Raw genomic sequence first — 22014 nt, forward strand, 5'->3', positions numbered from 1 at the left:
CTGGGATTACAGGCACCTGCCCCACCATGCCTGGCTAATTTTTGTATTTTTAGTAGAGACGGGGTTTCACCAGTTGGCCAGGCTGGTCTCGAACTTCTGACCTCAAGTGATCCACCTGCCTTGACCTCCCAAAGTGCTGGGATTACAGGCGTGAGCCACTGCGCCCAGCCATATTCCTTGTTGAGTGAATAACAAAACGAATGGGTGAATCCCTCTGCCTCCCTGCAGAGTGGGATTGGAAAGGGAGTCAGTGACTGGATGTTCTTTATTCTTGTTCCAAACACCTAGGTAGGAAGAGGGCCCTGTTGTCCAGAGGCAGAGGAATAGATGAGACAACTTCTAGACTGTTTTGCCAGACCCAGATCTCATCCGACATTTCTTTCTGACTCCCTTCCTGCTGGCCCAGGGAAAAAGAAGGCAGTTTGGCAAGGAAAAGTGGCTCCGAGGAGCTGGCCACATGGGGTGCTCAGGACAGGGCCTGCCTCCCAAGGCTGCCCCACCAGAACCCCTGATAGAGAAGTGGACTCTCCTCCCTCCCACCCTCTGTCCACAGGCTCCTGCCTCAGAGCCAGGGGCCCCTTCCCCTGTCCTCATCGCTTCTCATTCCCTCTGTGCGTATCCCCTCACTCCAGGGAGCAGAGAGGCTGTGGGTGGATGAGAGGAGGGGGGTCACACTGTCGATGTTCAGAGGATGGGAGGCTCCAGGCCCCTCTTACCTGGCAGAAATGTTGCTGTAGTGCATGTAAGCCGCGATGACAACTCCTATCCTGCCTCGGTTTCCCTGAAAGAGCCCCAAACACAAAATCATTTATTTCTAAGGCCAGCCTTGCTGCCCCAGAGCTTATCTAGAAGCCTTGGCGGAAAAGAGTCAGGGCTGGAGAGAGGGGTGTGGATTTAAGGGAGAACATAAGGAGGAAGGGGGCCTCAGGGGAGGGAGGCAGGTGGGGACTAAGTCTCAGAAAAAACACAGCTGATCATCCACTGCCGTGGACATAAGCTGATGTCCCCTACACTTCTTAGAAGTGCCGCCCAAGACAGAATCTATTATCCTCTAGAAAGAAAAATACACACAGACTTATAAGCTCGCAAAATCCAAAGACATAGGCAGGTACACACAATCATCCAAGGACACATTCAGGCACACACACGTGCGCATGTGCACACACACACACACACACACACACACAGCTCTGACCTTGTTGTGTAGAACAACGACATTGTGAGGGTCTGCATTGAGCCATGTGTCCATGGCCTTACAGATGCTGCAGATCTTCTCCAGGGCTGGGGTGTGGAGGTCGGGCCAGCCAAATTCCAGTACCTGTGGCCCAAGCCATGAGTGAGAAGAGGGCAGAAGCCCTGCAGAGCCAAACAAGCCAGCGGGAGCCACCTACGCCATGTGCCAGTACCTGGGCAGTGGCCCGCAGCTGCTGGTTCCTGCCAGGACTTGGTTCCTCCCTACCCACTGGCCAGCGAGGAGGCAGGGGAGTGAAGGGCAAAGGCCATGCATGACCCAGTGCTGGGGACCCTGGTCCCGGGTCTTGGCCCTGGCACTGACTCACTGTGGGGCCTTAGGCCTCAGGTCCTCTTCCAGCCTCAATTTCCCCATATGTGTGTTAAAAAAACAAACAAACAAAAAGAAAGGCTTGGAGCTGATGACCCCAAGGTCCCTACCATAGGACTGACCTCAAACATGCTGAGGGGCCCCAAGCACTGTCCTCAAGCTCTTCTCCTACGGACAGCCCTGAGGCCTGGCTCAGGCTGCGAGAGGAAAAAGCAAAAGGCTGTCTGATGTTCATGACTCTTTTCTAGGCCCTGGTCACACAAACCATCCACTTTCCAGGCCAGCCAAGAGCAGCCTTAAGGACACAAAGGGCAGACCTGAATAGCAGGCTTCGGGCCTCTCAAAATCTTTCTAGACTCACCAACTTTAAAGTAAAAGAGAACTCTGCAAGGACCCATAGAGCACACCTAATCCAGCCAGGCCACTTTCAGAGGGGCACACTGAGGCCCAGAGAAGTCCGTCACCCACCCAGGATCACACAACAGCATGTACCAAACTCTCAGAGCTAGGAGCAGATGCCCATGGCAAAGCCCACACACAGCCCCCGAGCAAACAGAATAAAAAGCAGCAACAGGTCCAGGCGCGCTGGCCCATGCCTGTAATCCCAGCACTTTGGGAGGCCAAGGTGGGCAGATCACTTGAGGTCAGGAGTTTGAAACCAGGCTGGCCAACACAGCGAAACCCCATCTCTACTAAAAATACAAAAATTAGCCAGGCATGGTAGCATGTGCCTGTAGTCCCAGCTACTCGGAAGGCTGAGGCAGGAGAATCACTTGAACCCAGGAAGTGGAGGTTGTAGTGAGCTGAGATCACGCGCACTGCACTCCAGCCTGGGCAACAGAGGGGGACTGCATCTCAAAAAAACAAACAAACAAACAAAAAAACTGGCAGCTGGAAGGTCGAAAGCAGCGGCTCCCAACTGCTTTAAATCCAAAAACTAAACATCTCACAACTCCAGCCTCACCCAAGTGATTCTGTGTACTCCCCAGCAGGCAGACCTGGGTGGAAAGTCACTGCCCCAAGCTTTGCTTTCTGTAATTGGCATTGTGGAAACAATAAGTAGATCATTTTCCATTTTCCAGATATAAGTTGGCACTCTGACAAACTGTCACAGCATTTTCCCCAAGATTATTACGTGGGAACCCCAGAGAGGGAGTCCATCTGTCCTCCTTCTCCTCCCCTACCCCAAAACAGCCCCTGGCTCACCTTGGCATGGAGCTTCGTGATGTCAGGTCTCCGCTCAGAGAGGTTGAACAGCTAGAAGGAGAAAAAGGAAGAGAGCATGAGGAGGTGAGGGTGAGGAGGGCGGCGAGGAGAGAGAGAACCATGGCCTGCTGGTCCCAGAAAGGACCATGGCATCATTGCCAACTTCCTCTGAAGAGCCCACGACAGCATCCAGCAGAGCGTCAATGTCCTCTCACGGCCAGGGGCCTGGCCACGAAACAGCCATGAGCTCCCTGGACCTCCTGTGCCTGCTCTCGCTCTCTCTCCCCGATAGGAATTCTATCCATACGTGAACATGCAGGTGAGTCCCAGCAGACACACCGTCACGAAGAGGAACTCAACTGTAGGTCCTCAGGATGAAAAGGGAGAGAGAGAGAGAGATGTAGACACTCAGCCACCCTGCTCCATGAGCAGATGTCCCGAATGGAAGACGAGAAGGGGATGGAACTTGTCTCCAGTTCCGCTTGCCTCTCACCACACCGAACGGGAATCCAGCTGTGTGAGATGATAACTAGTTGGCAATCTCTGGTTTCCACTTCATACCTTGACCCTAGAACCTCATCCCATGAGGTTGCAACCTCTCTGTCACCAGACTTCCTCCATCAGAGGGGCAAACCATCCTGGGTGGGCCCAATCAGACCCTTGACATACCTCTCCCAGCACATGCCTTTCAACGCCTGACCACTGGGGTCCCATTCCTGACCACTGGGATCCTAAGGAATTCTCCAGTCTCTGGAATTCCTGCCTCTACCTCCGAGGGGGGCATGCAGAACTTCCCACCTCCACCCCACTGCCTAGGAAACTCAAAGGCACTGTGTCATCTCCTGGGGAGAAAAGGGGACAGCCCAGTCTGGAATAGGCAGGATAGAGAGAGGGGTGGCAGGGCACCAAGTCCCATAGAACCCTGGACTCCTAAAATCAGAAATAGGTGGATTTGCATCCACTCTTGCACTCTGTAAAGGAATACACTATATTATGGTACAATAGCCATCACTCAATGAATGTCTGCCACCTGCCAGCCTGTCTTAAGGACTTTACATCTAACAGCTGGCTTAATTCTCTCAACAACAATAAGAGGTAGACCTTAGACCCACTTTACGGACGCAGAAGCTAGGCCTTAGTGAGGCTAAACAGCTAAGATCATGTAGTTAGTAAAGGCAGAGCCAGAATTTGAACCCAGGACTTTCTGAGGTTTAAAGCCAAGCTCTTAACAATGCCCCAATGCAGCTAACAGGTGGGTCTCTATAGTGGTTGAATAGTATCCTCAAAATGTCATGTCCACCCAGAACTTCAGAATACAACCTTATTTGGAAATAGTGCCTTTGCCAGTGTAAGTAGTTAAGGATCTCAATATGAGATCAACCTGGATCTAGGGTGGACCCTAAGTCCAATAATTGATGTCCTTGTAGGAAGAGAAGACACACAGAGAGACACTGAAGAAGGCCACGTGGAGATGGAGGCAGATTGGAGTGATGCGCTACAAACCAAGGAATCCCACCGCAAGCTAGGAAAAGGCAAGAAGGGATTCTCTGCCATAGGATTCAGAGGGAGCACGGCCCCGTCAACACCTTGATTTCAGATTTCCAGCCTTCAGAACTGTGAGAGAATAAATTTCTGTTATTTTGAGCCACCAGATTTGAGGTAGAGTCATCACTTGGTGTCTACGAAGGATTTGGATCTAGGACCCCTCCACCCCGCCATGGATAGTGGATACCAAAATCCACTGTAAGATGCTCAGGTCTCTTACATAAAATATGTACTATTTACATATAACTTGCATATAAAAAATGTACTATTTGCATATAACTTATGCATATACTTCCGTAGACTTTAAATCATCTCTAGGTTACTTGTAATACCTAATACAATATAAACGCTCTGCAAATAGTTGTTCTGCTGTATTGTTTTTATTTGTATTGTTTTTTATTGTTATCTACTGTTGGGTTTTTTCTGAATATTTTCAACTCATGATGGATTGAGTCCAAAGAGGTGAAACCCATGGATAGAAAGGGCCACCTCATTTGCTACAGTGGCCCTGGGAAACTAATGCAGCCTCCTACATCCCACCTCAAACACCCTGGGGACAGCCACCTGAGGTTGTACAGATCAGATCTGTGGGTCCAGTCCACAGGCACCTCCCTCTAAAATGGACCTGAGCCCTCCTCTGGGGCCAAGGATGGATCAGTCTTTCTGCGTTAGTGGAGACCACCGCCAGCACCTCTCTCCCGTGTGCCAAGGTGACTCCTCTGGGCCAGGCCGAGCCAGGTGCCAGCAACCCAGGGTCCCTTAAGACACATGTTGCCAAGACTCTGCCCTCAGATTTCTCAGAGGCACCGACCCTGTGCCAGCTCTGCCACTTCCTGACCCTGCAACCTTAGGCAAATAACCCCACCTCTCTGTGCTCTGGCAAGTGCCTGCTTGCTAGGGCTGCTGCAAAGGTTAAGTGCGTGGAAAGCAGTTGGAACAGGGCCTGGCTAGTAGCAAGCGCTCAATAACCTGAACTCTTATTGGTACTCTCTTCTCCTGGCCAGCACACACATGCACACACAGAGTTCCAGATGCTACATTCCAGCTGCAGCACACTCTTTAGAGGAGAGCTGGGCTGGAGAGTGATTGAAGACTCAGGCACGAGAGCTGCCTGAGGGGAAAGGCAGATAAACAAAGAGAAGAGGGCGTGCTGGCACAGGGGCTGGTGGCAGGGATACCAGTCATGTAGAGGTGGTGAGCAGATGGAAGCATAGAGGGCACAGGACGATGGGCACGAGGCTCCATCCTCACCAGGTAGTTGCCTCCATGTTTGGACTTGAGCATCTGCGCCACCTCACGGAGGTTGCTCCGGAAGTTCTCCTCATTGGCTGTGCTGGGGAAGGAGACAGCGATGATCCTCTCTGTGACGTACACCAGGTCCAGCTCACAGCTGTCCTCCATGGTCCGGCTCACACTCATGTTTCTAGGGAGACAGCAGGCAGCGGAGGGTCCATATCAGAATCCAGCCCACAGGGAAGGCCCCAGATAGCTGCACCCCATACACACGCTGTGTGACCCCCATATGCAGCCCAGGGTGCTTGGCTGCTCTTCAACCCAAGGCCAAGGCCACAGGCTTCCTCTGGCCAGGCCAACACGGCCGGCTTGGGAGTGCCGGCGAGAACAAGCTGGGTAGGGCTGGCAAGGACCTCAGGCCATTTCAGAACCAAACTGTGATGACACCAATTCTTGGTTCCCATCAGTCCTTTGGCCACTGCCTTCAACCTGTGACTCCAGAGCTCAGAGCCAGGGCCAGACTGGCCCAGGAACCCAGGAGCTCTGGCTCCCAACACTGGCTGCCTGGCCAGGCAGAAGTCTCCCGAAAGGCCCCAGACTGCTCTGGAAGAGGAAGGAGAGCCTGCGCTGGGCGCTCTCCAGCCCTGGAACGGAGCCTTCCCACTGCCCGCCCCTAGCTCTCGAGCTGTGGAGTGGGCGGGAAACCTCTCAGGGGAGGGGGCATCTCAGATGACACGTTCACCTGGGTTCCAGGTAAGCCAGACCACAGCACACATTCCAGCCCTCCCGGAGGCAGGCCAACTCCTGCCCTTTGTTCCTTGGCCTTCTCCCCACCTCTGGCAGCTCCCACTGCCTGCCAGAGCTGCTTCTTGGCAGCAGCCTCCCTGATTTCTAAGGGCCCAGAAAACAAGAGGGCACGGAGCCCTTGTTGCTGCAGTGGTGGGCAGCCGCCAGCACCATGTGTTTCCCGGAAAGGTGGGGAGGCCCCTGAGCTGGCCATCCTCTCCACTAGGCACTGGGTGAGGAAGGGAGGGGCTCGCATCTTTACATCTCTCCCAACTTTTCTTCCAGAGGAAGGGTCCAGGATGCCCACTTGGGAAGCCCACCTCTTGCTTCTAGAAGCACCTCCCCCATCCCTCCAGCTTTTTCCCCAATCATCGACCTCCTAGTGTCTCGCTTCCCCCTCTATCAAATGCAGGCAGCACTGACATTTCATTCTGCTAACCTTTCACCACAGCGGGATAAAGTGGAGAGTGGAGGGCAGCGAAAGGAATACCGCTGGGGTATTTAAAAGTGATGAGGGCTCTCTGGCACTAGACAGAACAAGCCCCCAGATGCTGAGAAGCCATGAGGAATCCAGACCTCCACCAGGGTTCAATCCCAGTCCAGGTGGGGTGTGGAGATGGGGCAGCCAAGGATGAGGCATGGCAGGACCTCTCTGTTGGGATGACAGGGGCCTGAGTGGGACTGGGGACCAGCACCCAGAGGTAAGGAGCCCGGTTTGAGTTTGACTCTGAGTCCCGGCTACTTCTTGTCCCTATGGAAAGCTTCTCATTGCAGCTGTGGGGGAGAAGTTTCTATCTCAAGCCAACTGCCTACCCAAGGACAGTTCTTGTAGGTGGTGACCAGTCTGGGACAAGAAGCCACACGCACACATACCTGCAAGCAAGTGGGTGTGAGGGCAGGGAGCCTCAGCTAACTTGCAGCATCCCCTCCTCCCCACCCTCCAAAACCCCTCTCTGTTCTGGCTCCGAGGAAGAAACTAGAATGTCAGAAAAACTCGCAAGCCAAGCTCCTGTGATTTCAGCCTCTCCCTCAGCACAGGAAGGGGGGGAGCAAGAGGGGCCGTGCTGGTGAGGGCCATGAGTCAGAGGTGGCCCATCTGGGGCACTGACCCGCCCCTGTCTACAGGCTGGATCCCAGGAAGGACGCAAAGGCAGAACAGTGCCACCAGCCGGACAGCCTCAGCATCACACTCTGCATCCACCTGCCCAGGTCTAAGGGAAGGAGGGGATCCTCTAAGGAGCCACCTCCAGTCTGTGGACAGCTGGCAGCTGGGCCAGAAACTTCCAGGGGCTTCAAGTCTACTGCAGGGCTGGCATCCCCAATCATCTCAGGAGCCTCAGTGGGTAAAGGTGAGGCAGAGAGGGCAAAACAAACTCTCTGGATCGCCAAGACACAAAGTCCCTTGTGCATCCCCTTCCCCTGGCCCCTGCCAGCCCAGCCAGATAGGGAACTTCCCTTTCATAAATGACTCTGCCCAGTCAGAATCCTGTCTGCAGAGAGGAAGAGATCCAGCACAGGCCTCAATGCCCATCAGCCCTAAACGCAAATCCAAGTGCTGCCTCTTGGTGGCTGTGTGACCTTTACAAGTCACCTCATCTCTCTGAAATGCTGCTCTACCAAAGGGAATAAAATACGTACCTTGCGGGGTTGTTGCAAGGACTAGATGAGCTCATGCAGGTAAATAAAGACTCAGCTCAAGGGCTGGCTAAGAGCTCAGAACACAACTGTTGCCAACGGCATGTGCACGCATCCTCTCCTGTGCCTTTCACGTTTGCCCACACTCCCCACCCGTGGCTTTATGGCTGCAGTCTGGGGGACCCAGAGGCAAGACTTAACAGGAACACCCACAGTGACCCCCCTGCTTGCACTCCCGCCCCCTGCCCCCATGGGCCAGGCATACCTGATGGGCTGGAGGTGGGGCTGGACACTCGGGGTGACCCTGGTGGAGCCCTGGGAAGGAGAGAAGAGAAGCAGCATTATGCAGGGGTGGGCAGGATGGCAGGAGGAGCACACCAGAGAGCTGTCCACGGGGGCAAACACGATCCTCTTCTTTCCTTGCCAACATTCTGGCCCTGCCACCCTAACCCCTGCAAAAACACAGCCTGCCCGAAGCCAAAGCCATCAATACTGATTCCACGTGAGTGTGCCTGCCTGTGTGCAAGCCCCAGAGGGACAAAAGGAAGAAATCCCAAATGCTGAGGAGTGCACCCCACTGGGCTGGTGCCATCCACACTGAGGGCACACTCAACAGTTACTGAATCAATGGAAACACATTTCACTTTGATTCACTTGCCAACACAAGAGAAACCCCAGGAGGAGAATACGACTGCCACCACAAAAGGAGCGATGAGAGTAATGGCGCCCCTCTGTCTTGCCACCATCACCCCACACTTCTCTGCTTGAAAGCTGTAACATCAAGTCATTCAATTGAGTTTAGAGACCAGAACAGGCAGGTGGAGCATGCAGGAACCAAGACGAGGCCTAAGACAGTGAGCCATGCTCCTGAGGGCCCACTCCCCACTGTCTGTGGCAGACAGTAGCCATCTCACCCACTCCCCTTTTCACAGCTGTCGAGTGGTACAAACTTAAGCAAATGGGCCCAATCCATCCCAGGGCAGCAGGATGGCATGGCGGGTGTGAAAGCACAGGGTCAGAGGCCCACAGACCACAGAGTTTGGATTCCAGGATCCTGCTGGGCAGCCCTGCCAGTTACTTAACCCCTCTGAGCCTCTTGTAATGTCACATGTAAAATGGGACAACCTTCAGGCTGGCAGTGAGGATCCAAAGGAGTTATGCATATAAGGCACTTTGCATCATGCCTGGTATTCACCAGATGACAGCTGTTGTTTTTGTTGTTACTTTTGTATCAAGAAAAATGAAAAGGGTAGTTACAACCAAACATTCACCTCTATAGAAAATCAACACCCTGCATCGCCTCTACCCATCCTTCCAGCCACCTCACAGGATGCAGAATTGGGACGGCCAGTTTCTAGATTCTCAGACCTCCTGAGCCCATTGACACCTTCCAAACACCCATGTGCCTCTCAGAAAATGGTCTTTTCCTACCACCAAGTTGCAGCCTCTTCTTTAAAGAGACAGGACCACAATCTGCCAAGAAAGGAAGAAACTGAGGCACAGAATAACTTACCCTCAAGTCCCTGGGAAGTTGACGGCCAGGCAGGATTCACACTCCAACCTGGGGCTTGACCACGGGGTCTCCAAGAAGAGGAGCCCCTGCACCCCTCTCCTGGCTCCGCAGTGCCTACGAGGCAGGATAGGTGGGTTCCGAGGTCCAGCTCCCAGCTGAGCCCCAAGTTAGAGCAGCTCTGCTAAGAGGGGGACCCTCCATCCAGCTGTCCGGAAGAAGGCTCTGCCCAGAGTCCCAGCTGCCTCGGACCAGTGAGCAGCTCCTCAGCAGTGAAGGAGGGAAGAGCCAAGTGGGGCTACTGGGGGGAAGTTTCTAAGTCTCACAGCTCTTCTGGCCCTGAGGACTCCAGTTTGCATGAGTCAAGCTTGGGGGTGGGGGGATTAGACAGGGGTGGAGCTGGGAGTCAACGAGTGACTGTATTTGGTTTTCAAGACCCAAACCAGGCTGTTCCAAAACTGCCCCCTCAGAGGAACACAGAAACCCAACAGTTCATCCATCTCCATTTCACTGGTCCCTAATGAGGAGTCCCTAAATCTCCCCAGGCCCTAGGCCCTGCTCCAGGCCCCAGGGCCACCCTGCCATAAGTAGCCCCTCGAGTTTCATCTGTTGCTGATCCGTAGCCACTTTTGGAGGAAGCCACCACAGCTGCTTTGAACAACTGGAAGCCACAACGGTAGCCAAGACGTGAGGTGTGGCCAGGAGCATGGGACCAGACCCAGGGAGCTGGAGAAAGACAATGGGCCATATTGATATGGGCTTGGCAGGGGGAACTGGGGAACCAAGGGGGGCTGGGAGCCTGCAAAGGTGCAGGGGTAAGCAGGACAAGCAGGGCAGGAGACCTGGCTCCCCTTTCCTCACCGCCCTCTTCCAAACATTACAACACTCCACATTCCTCAGCCTCCCCACCCCAAAAAAAGCCAGTGAAGATAAATAAAAACTTGGCCCAAACAGAGTCTGGCCAGGCCGCCTCCAGAGGTGATAAGGCAAAGTCCAAGCCCGCTCTGCTCCACCGGGCGGAGAGGGGAGGGGAGGCATGGGGAGGAAGCCACCCTGGACAGTGACCCCACTGCAGAGGATGGGGGACGAACAGCTGGGACTGTCATCCCCTGATGAATCACTGGGCTGCCCTCTCACTGACGGGGCTTCCTGTTTTCTGCAAAGTTTGGGGGCACGTGACCCTTGCTGGCGGACAGCAGACATGCACGGTGACACGTCTGAGTGTCAGTACACACAGACAGACAGAACTCAGAGAACAACAAATGGGCTGGGGCGGGGGCACGGCATGTCAGCAAACACACCCTACTGCTCCAGAAACACAGGTGACCTCACACCAGGCTAGAGATGGTGCCTTTGGAAGCATGCCTCATCACGTAGGCTTTTTACAAGCACAGTGGGAGTAACACAAGGCATCCGGTCATCCCTGGGCCTCCAATCTTCATGCTCATTCTCTCATTCAGCAAACATCCACCGAGTGCCACCAGCTGTGTGCCCAGCCATGTTCTAGACACCAGGGGACAAAGGAAGTGAAGTCCCTGACCTCAGAGAGCTTATATTTTACAGACCATGATATTCATCACCATACCCAGTGTGAGGAGTAGAGGTTCCGTCTCATTTATCCATCTGTAAAATGGGCACTGCACAGTGCTCACATAATCTTCTGCCTACTCCACGTGGAGCCCCTAGGGAAAACGACTACAGGACTTTACAAACTTTATAAAAAGAAAAATAAGCTCTCTGCCTGCCTATAATCCTATTCTTTTCCTCTCCAGGGATCACAAAGCACCTTACCCAAATGGCTTTGAACTTCTTTCTGGCTCCTCTCAAGACACAGGTTGATTATAGAACTTTTCATCCAACTCTCTAAACACCAAACAGAACTCTCCCCATCCTTACCTCCAAAACACAGTCCTTCCTTTGCTGAAAGTGCACCATGAAAGGAAATTCGACAGCCTCCCAGACAGAGTGTCTTACTTTTCTCACTGTCAGGAAGTTCCTCCTGGTATCTAACCCTCATCCTTCCTGCTGCAGATTCAGCCAACTCTTTTTGCCTTGGTCCTCATTGCAGGCAAGAGTGGATCACCACTCAGACACTACTGGGTGGCTCAAGGTCTATGACCCCAGGTTCTGTTATCTGCTGCCTTCTTCCCCGTCATGAGGCAAGAAGCACGAACCCCCAGCCTTGGGTGGGGTTGGTTTGAAGCAATGCCTCTGTGGGAAGAGCCCTGCTTTCCTTTGAGGTCCACAGACCAAACACAACAGCTCAGGACCAAAAGAAAAGCCATTTCCTGAGCCCAGATCCCCAGAGGGGCACAGTTGGGAGGAGGGTCTGTAAGCGAACACCAGGGGCCTTGTCAGGCAGCCAGAGATTGGTGACCAACCTACGTCAGGGGCCCGGCCCCATTCCTACATCTCCTCTGGGGGCTGTGGCCAACCCCCACATAGCACCCCCTTCAGCCACACCCCTTCCCCTCTCCTTCCTGCCCACTAGCCTGGATTTTTCCAAAACAAAGTGCGACACAGCACACTGTCCACAAACTCCACTACACACCAACTCGGCAGGAGGAAAACAGCCATTCCTGCCTGTGAGTCCTGGGCCATGGGCCAGAGACAGCAACGCAGCTTGACAAACAGCCACATTATCACAGCAGCAGGCCCAGGTCCTCCTCCCCCGGGGTGGACTGCTGGAGAGTCCCGTGGCTGGGCAGGGGACTGGCTCAATGACCCTGGAGCCAACCCAACCTGAGACAGGTGACAGGAGCCTTACAAATTAGGTTTTCTCTCCTCTTTTACAGTACACAGGCCGTTCTGGTAGCTGCTCACTTGCTTACCTTTCCAAAGCTCATTTTGTCTCTCCTCCCATAGCCAGACAAGACAGCACACTTACCCACCCCGACACACAGGCACAGACACATCCATCCCAGATCACCAATACTTTCTTCTAAAAAAAGCCAAAGAGCCTCAGTCACAACTAAACGGCCACCTCTTTCTTCCCTAGGACCAAGGTCGTGCACACTCTTGCAATCAAAAGTTCTTCGTGACGTCTAACTTCACTGTCTCTTGCTGTAGCTCTAGTTGACGGGATCCATCTGGCCCAGACTGGGGATGTGGGGACAGCAGCTCTAGGATGTGGCTCCTGAGTGTGCCCAGACCATTGCCTAGAAGGCTTGGTTCACACACCATCACCCTGTCTCCTTGCCAAAGGTTAGCGGTTCAGGATAACACCAGACCCCAGCAGGAGTCCCAGGAAGGGATGGAGTGGCATTCACCAAATCATTCAGCAACGCCAAGCCTCTGCTTCCTCATCTATAAAGTGGATTCATAGCCTCTGCCATACAGGGGTGTCAGGAGGATCGCAAAACACCCAACACAGCTCCCAGCCCTTAGTCAAAATAACAGTAATAAGAACGGCTTACATTTATTGAGCACGTATGATATATTTTGAGTACATTAAACTTGTACATCCTTGGTAGTAGGTACACACAAAAAATTAGGTTCCCCCTCACCCCAGTCCCAGAAACATCACAAAGCGGGACAAGGGCCCCTCCCCAGTATGAGTACCCCACGCCCAGAGGAACTCACGCATACCTTGAGCAGAACCTTCCCCACTAATTTAAGAGGCATGCTCCCTGCTCCACCTGGAGAGGCCCCATGTGGTCCATGGGATGCTGCCGCTTTGTAGGGCTGGACATGCAGGGCTGCCCCAGGGCAATGTGGTGGTGGCAGTGGGCTCACCACGGGAGTCAGGCTGCCTATAGGAACTGCCCCTCCTGCTCCCGCAGCACTCCCTCCAGGGCCCTCCCCACCGTGGGTCAGGCAGCTGTCAGATGATAGGGCCTCGTGCCATCAACATCTACCCCTGTGCCAACCACCAAAACCACTCCCTGTTCCTCTGCAGCCCAGGGAGGGTGAAGACGGAGGGGCCAGCACAGGGAGTACGGTCAGAGAGGGGCAGGGAAGAAAGGAGAAAGCCCCACTGTGCTGGGAGTCTGCCCCTGGGGTGTGGAGACAAGACCAACCCCAAACGGGGCTCAAAGCACGTCCTGGAAGAGACCTCGAGCCCTTCTGTGGGATCCTTCCATTTCAGGCATCCGCCCCTTCCCCTCTCCCCAAAATGGGAGGCAGGAGGAGCCCATGGGGACCCGTGGACCCATCTCCCAGCCTCCTCCTGAACCAACAGCATCTAAGCCACACAGTGGAGCTTGCTATTTTCTAAGACTCTTGTCTCCAGGGAAGCACTACCACTTCCCCAAGGACTAAGACCACCCCCCAAGAGTCAGGGCTCCTTCTCTGCCTCAGCCCTCGGTTTCCCTTGCTGTGGTTTTGCGCATTTCCCCTTGCTCCCCATGGCCGCTCATCACACACCCTCTCTCCTCCCACCCACCCTGAGCACCGAGGCCTGGCGCAGTCGCGGATGAATGAGCTCTGGATCTCGCTTAGATGGAGGCAGCACCAAAGGCTGAGGCCCAGCCTGTAAGGAAATGGGCCTGCCCACAATGCCAGCCTCTCCTTCTAGAGAGAGGTAAAGGAAGCCCACGAAACAAGACATTATCCACCTCCCACCCCATTCCCCCTGGCCACCAGGGCCCAGCCCCATCCTTCTTCTCCCCATCCACACTCACGTTGTCCTCGAGGCTTTTCCGTGTGTTTCCACCCCGGGAGGCTCCTTCTCCCTGCAGACAGAGAAAAGGCAGTCAGAGAGGGGAGGCAAGAAAAATAATCAAAATGCACCTTGCTGGGTTTGTCAGGAGTGGCAGATGAGGAGGTTGGCAGAGGGGCCTGGGAAAGAACTTTGGTCTTTGTTTCACATTTCTTTGCCCATATCAAGGCCCCCTCAGAGCTAACCAAATCCTCTCCTTTACAACTCACAGCCACTCCTGTGGGAGATACTATTATTCTCATTTTGCAGAGAAGAAAACTGAGGCACAGACAGGCTCATGCCTTACCCACAGTCACATAATTAGAACCTTGGCAGAGTCAAGATTTGAACCGAAGTCCTTCATCTCCAAGCCCATGATTTCCTGCAGGCCATCGCCAGGAGATCTCTCTCGGTAGCTAGCCTCAGTTTCCCCATGGCAGAACCCACCTACTTTCCTCCCTTCATCTTCCGCATAGCCTTGAGGAAACTGTCCATCTCTCAGCTAGCTCAGAAAGACCTGTTTGGAAAGATCTGCCTGACTTTCTTGCATTCTGCATATTTCATAAGGAAGCCCACATTTAACCACCGGCTGCTCCCTCTCAGCTCCCACCCTGCCCCTCCCTCTCTGCCTGCCCAGTTGCCTAGCAGCCCATTTCCAAACACACAGGGATGGTCAGATGCCCTTCTCCCAGAGTCAGCAGCCGCCCCACTACTTCCCTGCAAGTTCCCCAAATCTACTCCGGAAGCATTTCCCCAAACACATCTGTCCACTCTCCCCCAAATCCACTCTCCACTTCCAGCCTTCTCACACCTGCCCAGGCTGTTCCAGCTCCCCCACCACCACCTGCCATCACTCACCTTGTCCACTACATTCTTTGGTGCATTCTCAGTGGTGATGGGCTGTGGACAGAAGGAGAAACAGCATGAGCCCTTAGGGCAGACATCCCAGGGATGGGCTCTCTCCCCATGGCTAGTGGCCCTGATGGGCAGAATGCCCCCTGAGACAGGGATGATGAGGCCAACCCAAGACTCAGGCATAATCTGGCTGGCCCCAAGCACAGGAGGGAGAGTTTGACATGTGGAAAACCATCCTGATAGTGCTAGAACCATCTGGTTCCACAAACCTTCACCAAAGACCCACGCTTAGTGCCCGGCGCCAAGCCTCTGGTTCATACAGTTGCTGACCCCACAAATTGGAGAGGTCAATGACCTACAGCATCTCATTTATTCCCAAGAATCCAGGGAGGTGAGTACCATTAATACCTTTTATCCCCACTCTACAGATAAGAAAGTTAAATGACTGAGCCAACATCATCAACTCTAATAGAGACGGCAGGATTTGAACCCCATCTTGGGGCTCTAAGTGAAATCCCAGCAGCCTGAAATAGGGCAGCCAGCCAGTCTCATTACTTCAGTGGGCTTTCAGGCCACCCACCACTGGGCCTCACACACCTCCATTTCCAAGCACAAAGGCTCTGCTCCATCAGCCCCAGCCCCTAAACTCTTCTTGCCTGTTCCCACATCCAGGTCTTTACTTACGGAATGCCTTCCCTTCTTTTCCTACAAGGAGGGCTCTCTTCCTCCAGTTAGCCCTCCCTGGCCACCCCAGCAAGTGGGATCTCTTTCCCACCTCTGAACTCCAATCACCTCCCTGTCTGGTCCTTAGTGTATGAATAATCTCATCATGGGAATAGATGACTTGTTTCCCCAACTACTGTTTTATTTGTGATTCTTATTCCACCTTCATCCAAAATAGTTTCTAAGCAAAATTTGGACCAATTCATTTGGAAACTCCCTCCTACCAGGGTGGATGTATGCATAGTGGGCCATCAATAAACTCCTGTTGGCTGATCCCATCCCTCACTCTGGCACCCTCCTTTCTTCACTCAGGGCAGCAGAAGGGCTTCCTACTAAAGATGGTTTGATTTCTCCCCATAGCAAGAAGAGAAACTTCTTATGCCAGGTTCACCTCCTGATCAGAATCTAGGGCTCCATTTCCAACTCAGTGAAGTGGTTATGGGGCCCTCAAATTGGGCAGAAAGGCCTGAGCACAACTGGAATGGTTCTGAAGCAAGCCTTGACGAGGACAAGTGTGACCCAGGTTTAAGACCATGTGTCTCGGCACAAGAGGCGCCTGCTCCAACCCCATCCCTGAGAGCTGAGGGATGAGCTGCTCATGTCCAAAGGCAGGGGAATGGACAGAATGACACTCTAAAAGGTTCCGGCGTCAGGGAGGAAGAGTGGGCACAGATAGGCACGGAGGAAGAGACTGGGCTGAGCGGAGGTAACAGTGCTCTCTCTGGAAATGGCCCAGACTCATCTACCCCTACTGCCTGGAAGACAGGCGGCTGAGGCCAAAACTACTCTCCAGGGGATGAAACTTCCTGAGCAGTTCAGGGCCAAGGCAGCTGGGGACGGTAGAGGGACAATGGGGTCCAGGCACAGGGGTTGGGGGGACAGGGGCCAACCCCTCCCACACATCTCCTCCACTATCCTCCCTGCTGCTAGGTACAACACCTTCTCTCCACTTGGAGTCCGAGGATGGCTCTGGAGGAGGAATAAAGATGGCACATTCTGCCCTCTCTCAGCTCAGCCCTAATCCTAACCCACTAATCCCCTAACCCACTCAGGGTAAGTCAGAGCTCGTGGAGCTGCCTGCTTATAAGGACCAGGTGCTCCCCTCAGCCGCCAACAACCCAGCCCCACCCACCCCTCTACCAGGGACCACCCCCCACACCCCCCCCCCCCCCCCCGCTAAAGCAGTGTCGCCCACCCCAGGCCCTCTCTACCCTCCAGCCTTTCCCTTCTTTTCCAGGGGCTCTGTCATTCCCACGTGGAGACCTGAGGTTGGGCAGAACAGCCCAGCTGCCTCGTCTCAGAGCTGCTCTGGTCTCCTGTGGGAAGGAAGAGAACTCCCAGAAGGCAGACCACAGCGGAACTGAGATGCAAACCCAAATCCCCCAACTCCAAAGCCCTCACTCCTGACCTGTCCGCTACCCAGCCTCCTAGAATGGACAGACATGGAGTAGGGTGGACAAGCTAGAGATGCTACACCTGCCCCAGGCCCGTTCAGGGCCCAGAAAAGCCTCTCTTCCTCCTCTGGTTAAAGCCTCCTAATAGGCCTCGACCCTCAGCAGAGCATGAGCCCAGGGGTCTCAAACTTGAACATGCATAGCACCACCTAGAGGGCTGTTGACACACAGGTGCCTGGGTGCCCACACACACACACACACACACACAGTTAGACCTACGGTGGGACTTAAGGACGTGCATTTCTACCAGGTTTCCAGGCAACACAGGTCCCAGATGCTTCTCCGAGAACAACCAGCCTCAGCTAACAGCTCCCTTGCCTCCAGGCAGGACAACTCCAACTCGGAATCAGCTTGGGAGCAGGTGGCAGGATTTGGACTGACTGCTCCCTAAAAGGCCTTGGCAGCAGACTGCCCAGGTCCACATGCTAATTCTCTCGGCTGCTACCTAACTATGCAACCTTAAGCAGGTCACCTTGTCCTTCCTGCTCCTCAACAGGCCCGCACAGGGTTATTTTGGGGGGATCAAATGCAATAAAGCACATAAAGCACTTAGAAGAGTGCAAGACACTAGAAAGCTCTCAATACTTGTCAGCTATCACTATTGTTTATCGTCTCTAGCCTCGGGGCAGCACCTCATACCCCTGAGGCCCAGGCCCTCTCCAGGCCACCCTGCCTCACTGTGACCCTCTTGCCCCAACCCTCCTGGGTCTGGCATGGTGCACACAAGGGAGCTGAAGTCAATATTAGAAACCACAGGCCTCAGCAGTGCAAGAGAAACTTTCTCCTCCTGCCAGTGATCATCTGAGCACCATCCCCTTTGCCCCCACCCCTTCCCCATGCCAGCTGGAGGCCGGCCACAGGGCGACGCTTGCCAGAGTTCAGATGCCTTCAGCTTACTGGTTGAGATGCTTTCTGAGGAGCTAAAAATTTCCAAGCCCCCACCCCCTGCACCATCTAAACATCCCAGTTGTCCTGCAGTGTTTGCAAACACAGCCAGCATGCATGCTGCCCGACCCTCCTCTGCCCTCCAACCCAACTCTCCCAGGATTCAAGTCCTATCTCTCTGTTTCCCAACACTTCCAGCCTTGGGGCTACTGGGAAGGAAAAAGGCATGGGACTGGTAACAGGAGGGCAGGATCCCCTGAGGCTGCCACTGCCCCAGGCCCTGCAGGGAGGCCGGGGCCAGTGGGAAGCCCTACCATTGACACTGCCTAATGAGTCCAGCTGGCACTCCCAGGACCCTCTGGAACCAAAGCCCCTGACCTTCATCTTCACTCCATTCCTGGCCAGGATGTTTCTACAGCTACCACATACACATACACACACACACACACACACACACACCATCCTTGCATGCCACTCCTGGGGACATCAGCTCTGAGAGGGACTTAAGACATCATCTCCTCCATCCCCCTGTTTCACACATGGGGAAATTGAGGTCCAGGGAGGTCTGATCTGCCCAGCCTTTCATGGTGAGGTTTGTGGCATGGCTGGAGCTGGTTCCCAGGTTTGTAAAGCCCACTGCCAGGCTCATCTCACTGCCCTCACCCTTGGCCCCCAGCCATCCTGCTGGCAGGGTGAGCTGGTGCCTCCCTGCAGGCTCTTCTTTTCCTTCCTCCTCAAGTCAGCTGCAAAGGGATGAAGTGGGTGGAGCCCAAACACAGACAGACCCCTATGTCTGTCTCCACCCACTGCCCAGTCCCAGGACAAAGCCTGGAGCTTAAGGTCCCCAGGCTTTCCAAAGTGAGAGCAGCTGACTCACTGTTCCACCAGGGGTCTTCCAGAGTCCCCCCTTACCTCCCAGGAGGGACAACTCAGAATCCAGCTTAGAAGCAGGTGGCAGGATTTGAACCTATCACTACCTGAAAACCAAGCCCTGCTCTTAGCGGGCTGCTCTGCTCTAGAGTCCCAAAACCAGCTGTTAGAGCAAAGCAAGGTGGGGACTAGGGTGAATGTTGGGGCACAACATTTAAGAAGGCATCGCTCTCACTCTGAGGTCCTGCGAGTGCACTTGCATAATCCTGAGAGTGATGACTCCTCAGATCTTGCACCCTAGAGGCCTCACTCTCTGGCCCTCATCCTGGCCCTGGCCCTGAGATGCCTTTTCATAAACTTATTGCAAGAATTACAACTATTCATTTAGGGCTGGCAATGCCCGGAACACAGTACTGGGCTCTTTGCTTTCCTGATCACCAGTCCTCACAACCACCCTGGGAGGCGAGCATTACCGCAGGGTACAGTTTAGGAAACTGAGGGCCTGGGAGATGTAGTGACTCACCCAAGGTTCCACAGCCAGTCGGTAGGAGAGCTGCTGTTTGAACCTTGCTCCTCACCTCCCCATCATGCTATCTCCCCTCTCCCTGGCAATGATCTCCAGGCAGTTCCTCTGATAACTGCCTTCCTGTGGGGAACAAGCTTTCTGAGAACTGAAGGCCAGTTATAGCAGGACTTCTGTCCAGGTCCTCAGTAGGAAGACACTTCTTAACCATACTTCCACAGAAAGAACAGGAACTGGGCTGCAGTAGGAAAGACTGAGATCAGACAACAGAGAGAACTTCCTGAATTCGAGGGGTCGGGAACCACAGGGTGGATAAGGGAAGCTCCACATCCTTTCCTCAATTTTTTTCCAAAAAAAGACACACATGCCCTCTCCACACATGCCTTTACCCTCCCCCACTGCACGGGCCCGAGGTGGGGCCAGGAAGGGCCTTTCTGCTGGAAGGTTGGGGGGTGGCTGCCAGGACGGCCTGGAGGCTCACGCAGGAGGACAGGTCAGTGGCCTGCAAGGAAGGTGGGCTGGGAAAAATGTATCTGTGCTGCTGTTTTAGAGGAAGGAAACAACAGGGTGGGGGAGGTTCCCAAGCCTGAGCCCAGGGCTGAGGGGAAGGGGATTGGGGAGGAGGGTGCGCAGAATGCGGGCTCAGCCTCCGGAGGAACATTCCGTCCGGAAATTCCTTACACCCTGCCCCTTTCCACCCTCCAACTCTCCCGTCTCTTGCCCCCTGGGAGGCCTGGAATCTGGGGGGCTTGGGGGCCAAAAAGACCACCCCATGACCAGATCTACTGCCATGGCAATGAACTGCGAGGTCACCATCGCACTGCCTATCAAGAGGGGAAGGAACTGGGAGCTGGCAGGGAGGGCTAGCGAGGGCTGGAATGGCCTCAGACCCAGAACCCAGAGAAAGTTATTCTAGCCTCACTTGTTTCAAAAATAGAATCATAAGCAAATGCAAGGAGGGGGCTAAAAACAGAAGGGAAGGGCAGGGAAACAGCGTTTATGGGGCACTTGGAGCATGGCAGGCTGTGAGATGGCACGTTAGAGGTGTGGCCCCATTTAATCGTCCCCACATACAGACCTATGAGAGCCCTCTATCAACAGCCTAATCACGAAAACAAGGCAGCGGCAGAAGGCAGCAAAGGGAGAGAGCGCTTTCTCCGTGCCCCGTGCCTCCCAAGGCATCACCTCCCTTCACTGTCATAAGCAAGGGCTCTAGAAGGAGCACTTTGAACACCTTTCTGCAAATGAGGAGATGGAGTTTCCAGGGAGGGTGGCCACTCAATGTGAGATCAGATCTGCGCCTCCGAGTCTAAGACCTCTGAGGTCTGCACCTCTCAGAGCCCTGTGCTCTCCCCTCGCTCAGTCTTGAGGAAGTGGGAGCCGATGGGTGAGGGCTAGAGAAAGAGCACTGAGCAGATGGGGCTGGCAGAGGATGCTGGCAGTGGAGCCTGGGACCCTGAAGTATATCTGCTCAGTTGCTCCAGGGGCCACATCCCCTCCCAGCAGGCCCAGGCCACCAGAGGAAAAGAATAGGCTCCATGTGATTAAGGGGAGAGTTATGTCTGATTTCTCCACAGGGGAAGGATCTGGCCAGACCACACCTGTCCTCAGCCCCTTCTCCTAATTCACCCCAAGGGGCCCAACACCCAAATCCTGACTGAGGCTGTGCAACTGTGGACACCCCCAATGCAGCCGGCTTGCACAGGTTGGAATATTTTGTGTTCCCTCTTGCCATGTCCTTCAGTGGATATGGCTCTCCTCCCCGACCTGGCCAGGGCACTGGAAGGCTGTGCCCTTCCTCCACACCCCTCCAGCCACCCTTGCCTACAGCCTTGAAGCCACACTGAGCATCTATACCAGCTCAGCCCTCCCCTGGCAGTCCCTCCCTGCCAAGCCACCCTGAAACTGGCAGCAGACTCCCAGCTCTAACACCCTGCTTTGGGTCACTTCCCCACTCAGGGACCCAGGGTAGCCCTTAGTGCTTAGCACATCAAGTTCAAGTTCCCCAGTGTGGTTTGTGGACTCCTCCAATATCTGGCCCTTTCTCCCTCCAGCCACTCCACTGCTTGCTCTCTCTTCTCCAGCATGCAGCCTCTGTTCACAGCTGCTCAGGCCCACCAGGCCTGTCACGCTCGTCCCTGCCCCCATTCCCGCACCCACACTGCTCCCACCACAAGCCCCAGGCAGGGCCACCAAGGGTTGTTTGGGCCCTGGTGATACAAGATTGCCTGGTTCTCTCTTCCCGCCAGCAAGAGAGACTTGCCCAAAACATTTACACTAGATTGCCTGGCCCTCTTTCAGACTCAGCAATTGGTACCAAGGTCCTACGCCCTTTCTGTTTCAGCCCTGCTACCTTCCAAAACGCCCTCCCTCCTTCCCTCCTCTCTTCTATTTGTTCCAGACTTAAACTAGGCTTGAACAGAAGGCAGGTTTCCCCAACCACCACAGCACAAGCAAATCACTTCCTCCCCTGAACACCAAGGCTACCACCTCTGGTCAAAACCCCAGAGTCAGGCACTATTTCCATAGTGTGGTTCTCTCTCTCCCACTGAACAGAGGGTTCCCTGAGGTCAGAACCCTTCACCCTAC

The 22014-nt window shown here is 54.3% G+C and overlaps 1 protein-coding gene across 7 annotated transcripts in view; it reads right to left on the bottom strand.

Annotated features, from left to right (window-relative positions):
* Positions 1–22014, bottom strand: part of TNS1 (tensin 1) — a 212226-nt gene that overhangs the window by 93297 nt on the left and 96915 nt on the right. For all 7 annotated transcript variants that reach the window (XM_063595275.1, XM_034955105.3, XM_034955104.3 and 4 more), the window contains 7 exons: positions 14974–15015; positions 14099–14149; positions 8232–8281; positions 5564–5735; positions 2768–2818; positions 1196–1318; positions 717–781 (listed from right to left, as the gene is read on the bottom strand). In XM_063595275.1, coding sequence (XP_063451345.1) covers positions 717–781; positions 1196–1318; positions 2768–2818; positions 5564–5735; positions 8232–8281; positions 14099–14149; positions 14974–15015 — 554 coding nt within the window. The remainder of the gene's footprint in view (positions 1–716; positions 782–1195; positions 1319–2767; positions 2819–5563; positions 5736–8231; positions 8282–14098; positions 14150–14973; positions 15016–22014) is intronic.

Source organism: Pan paniscus, chromosome 13 (genome assembly GCF_029289425.2).
Source record: "Pan paniscus chromosome 13, NHGRI_mPanPan1-v2.0_pri, whole genome shotgun sequence".
Lineage (NCBI taxonomy): Eukaryota > Metazoa > Chordata > Mammalia > Primates > Hominidae > Pan > Pan paniscus.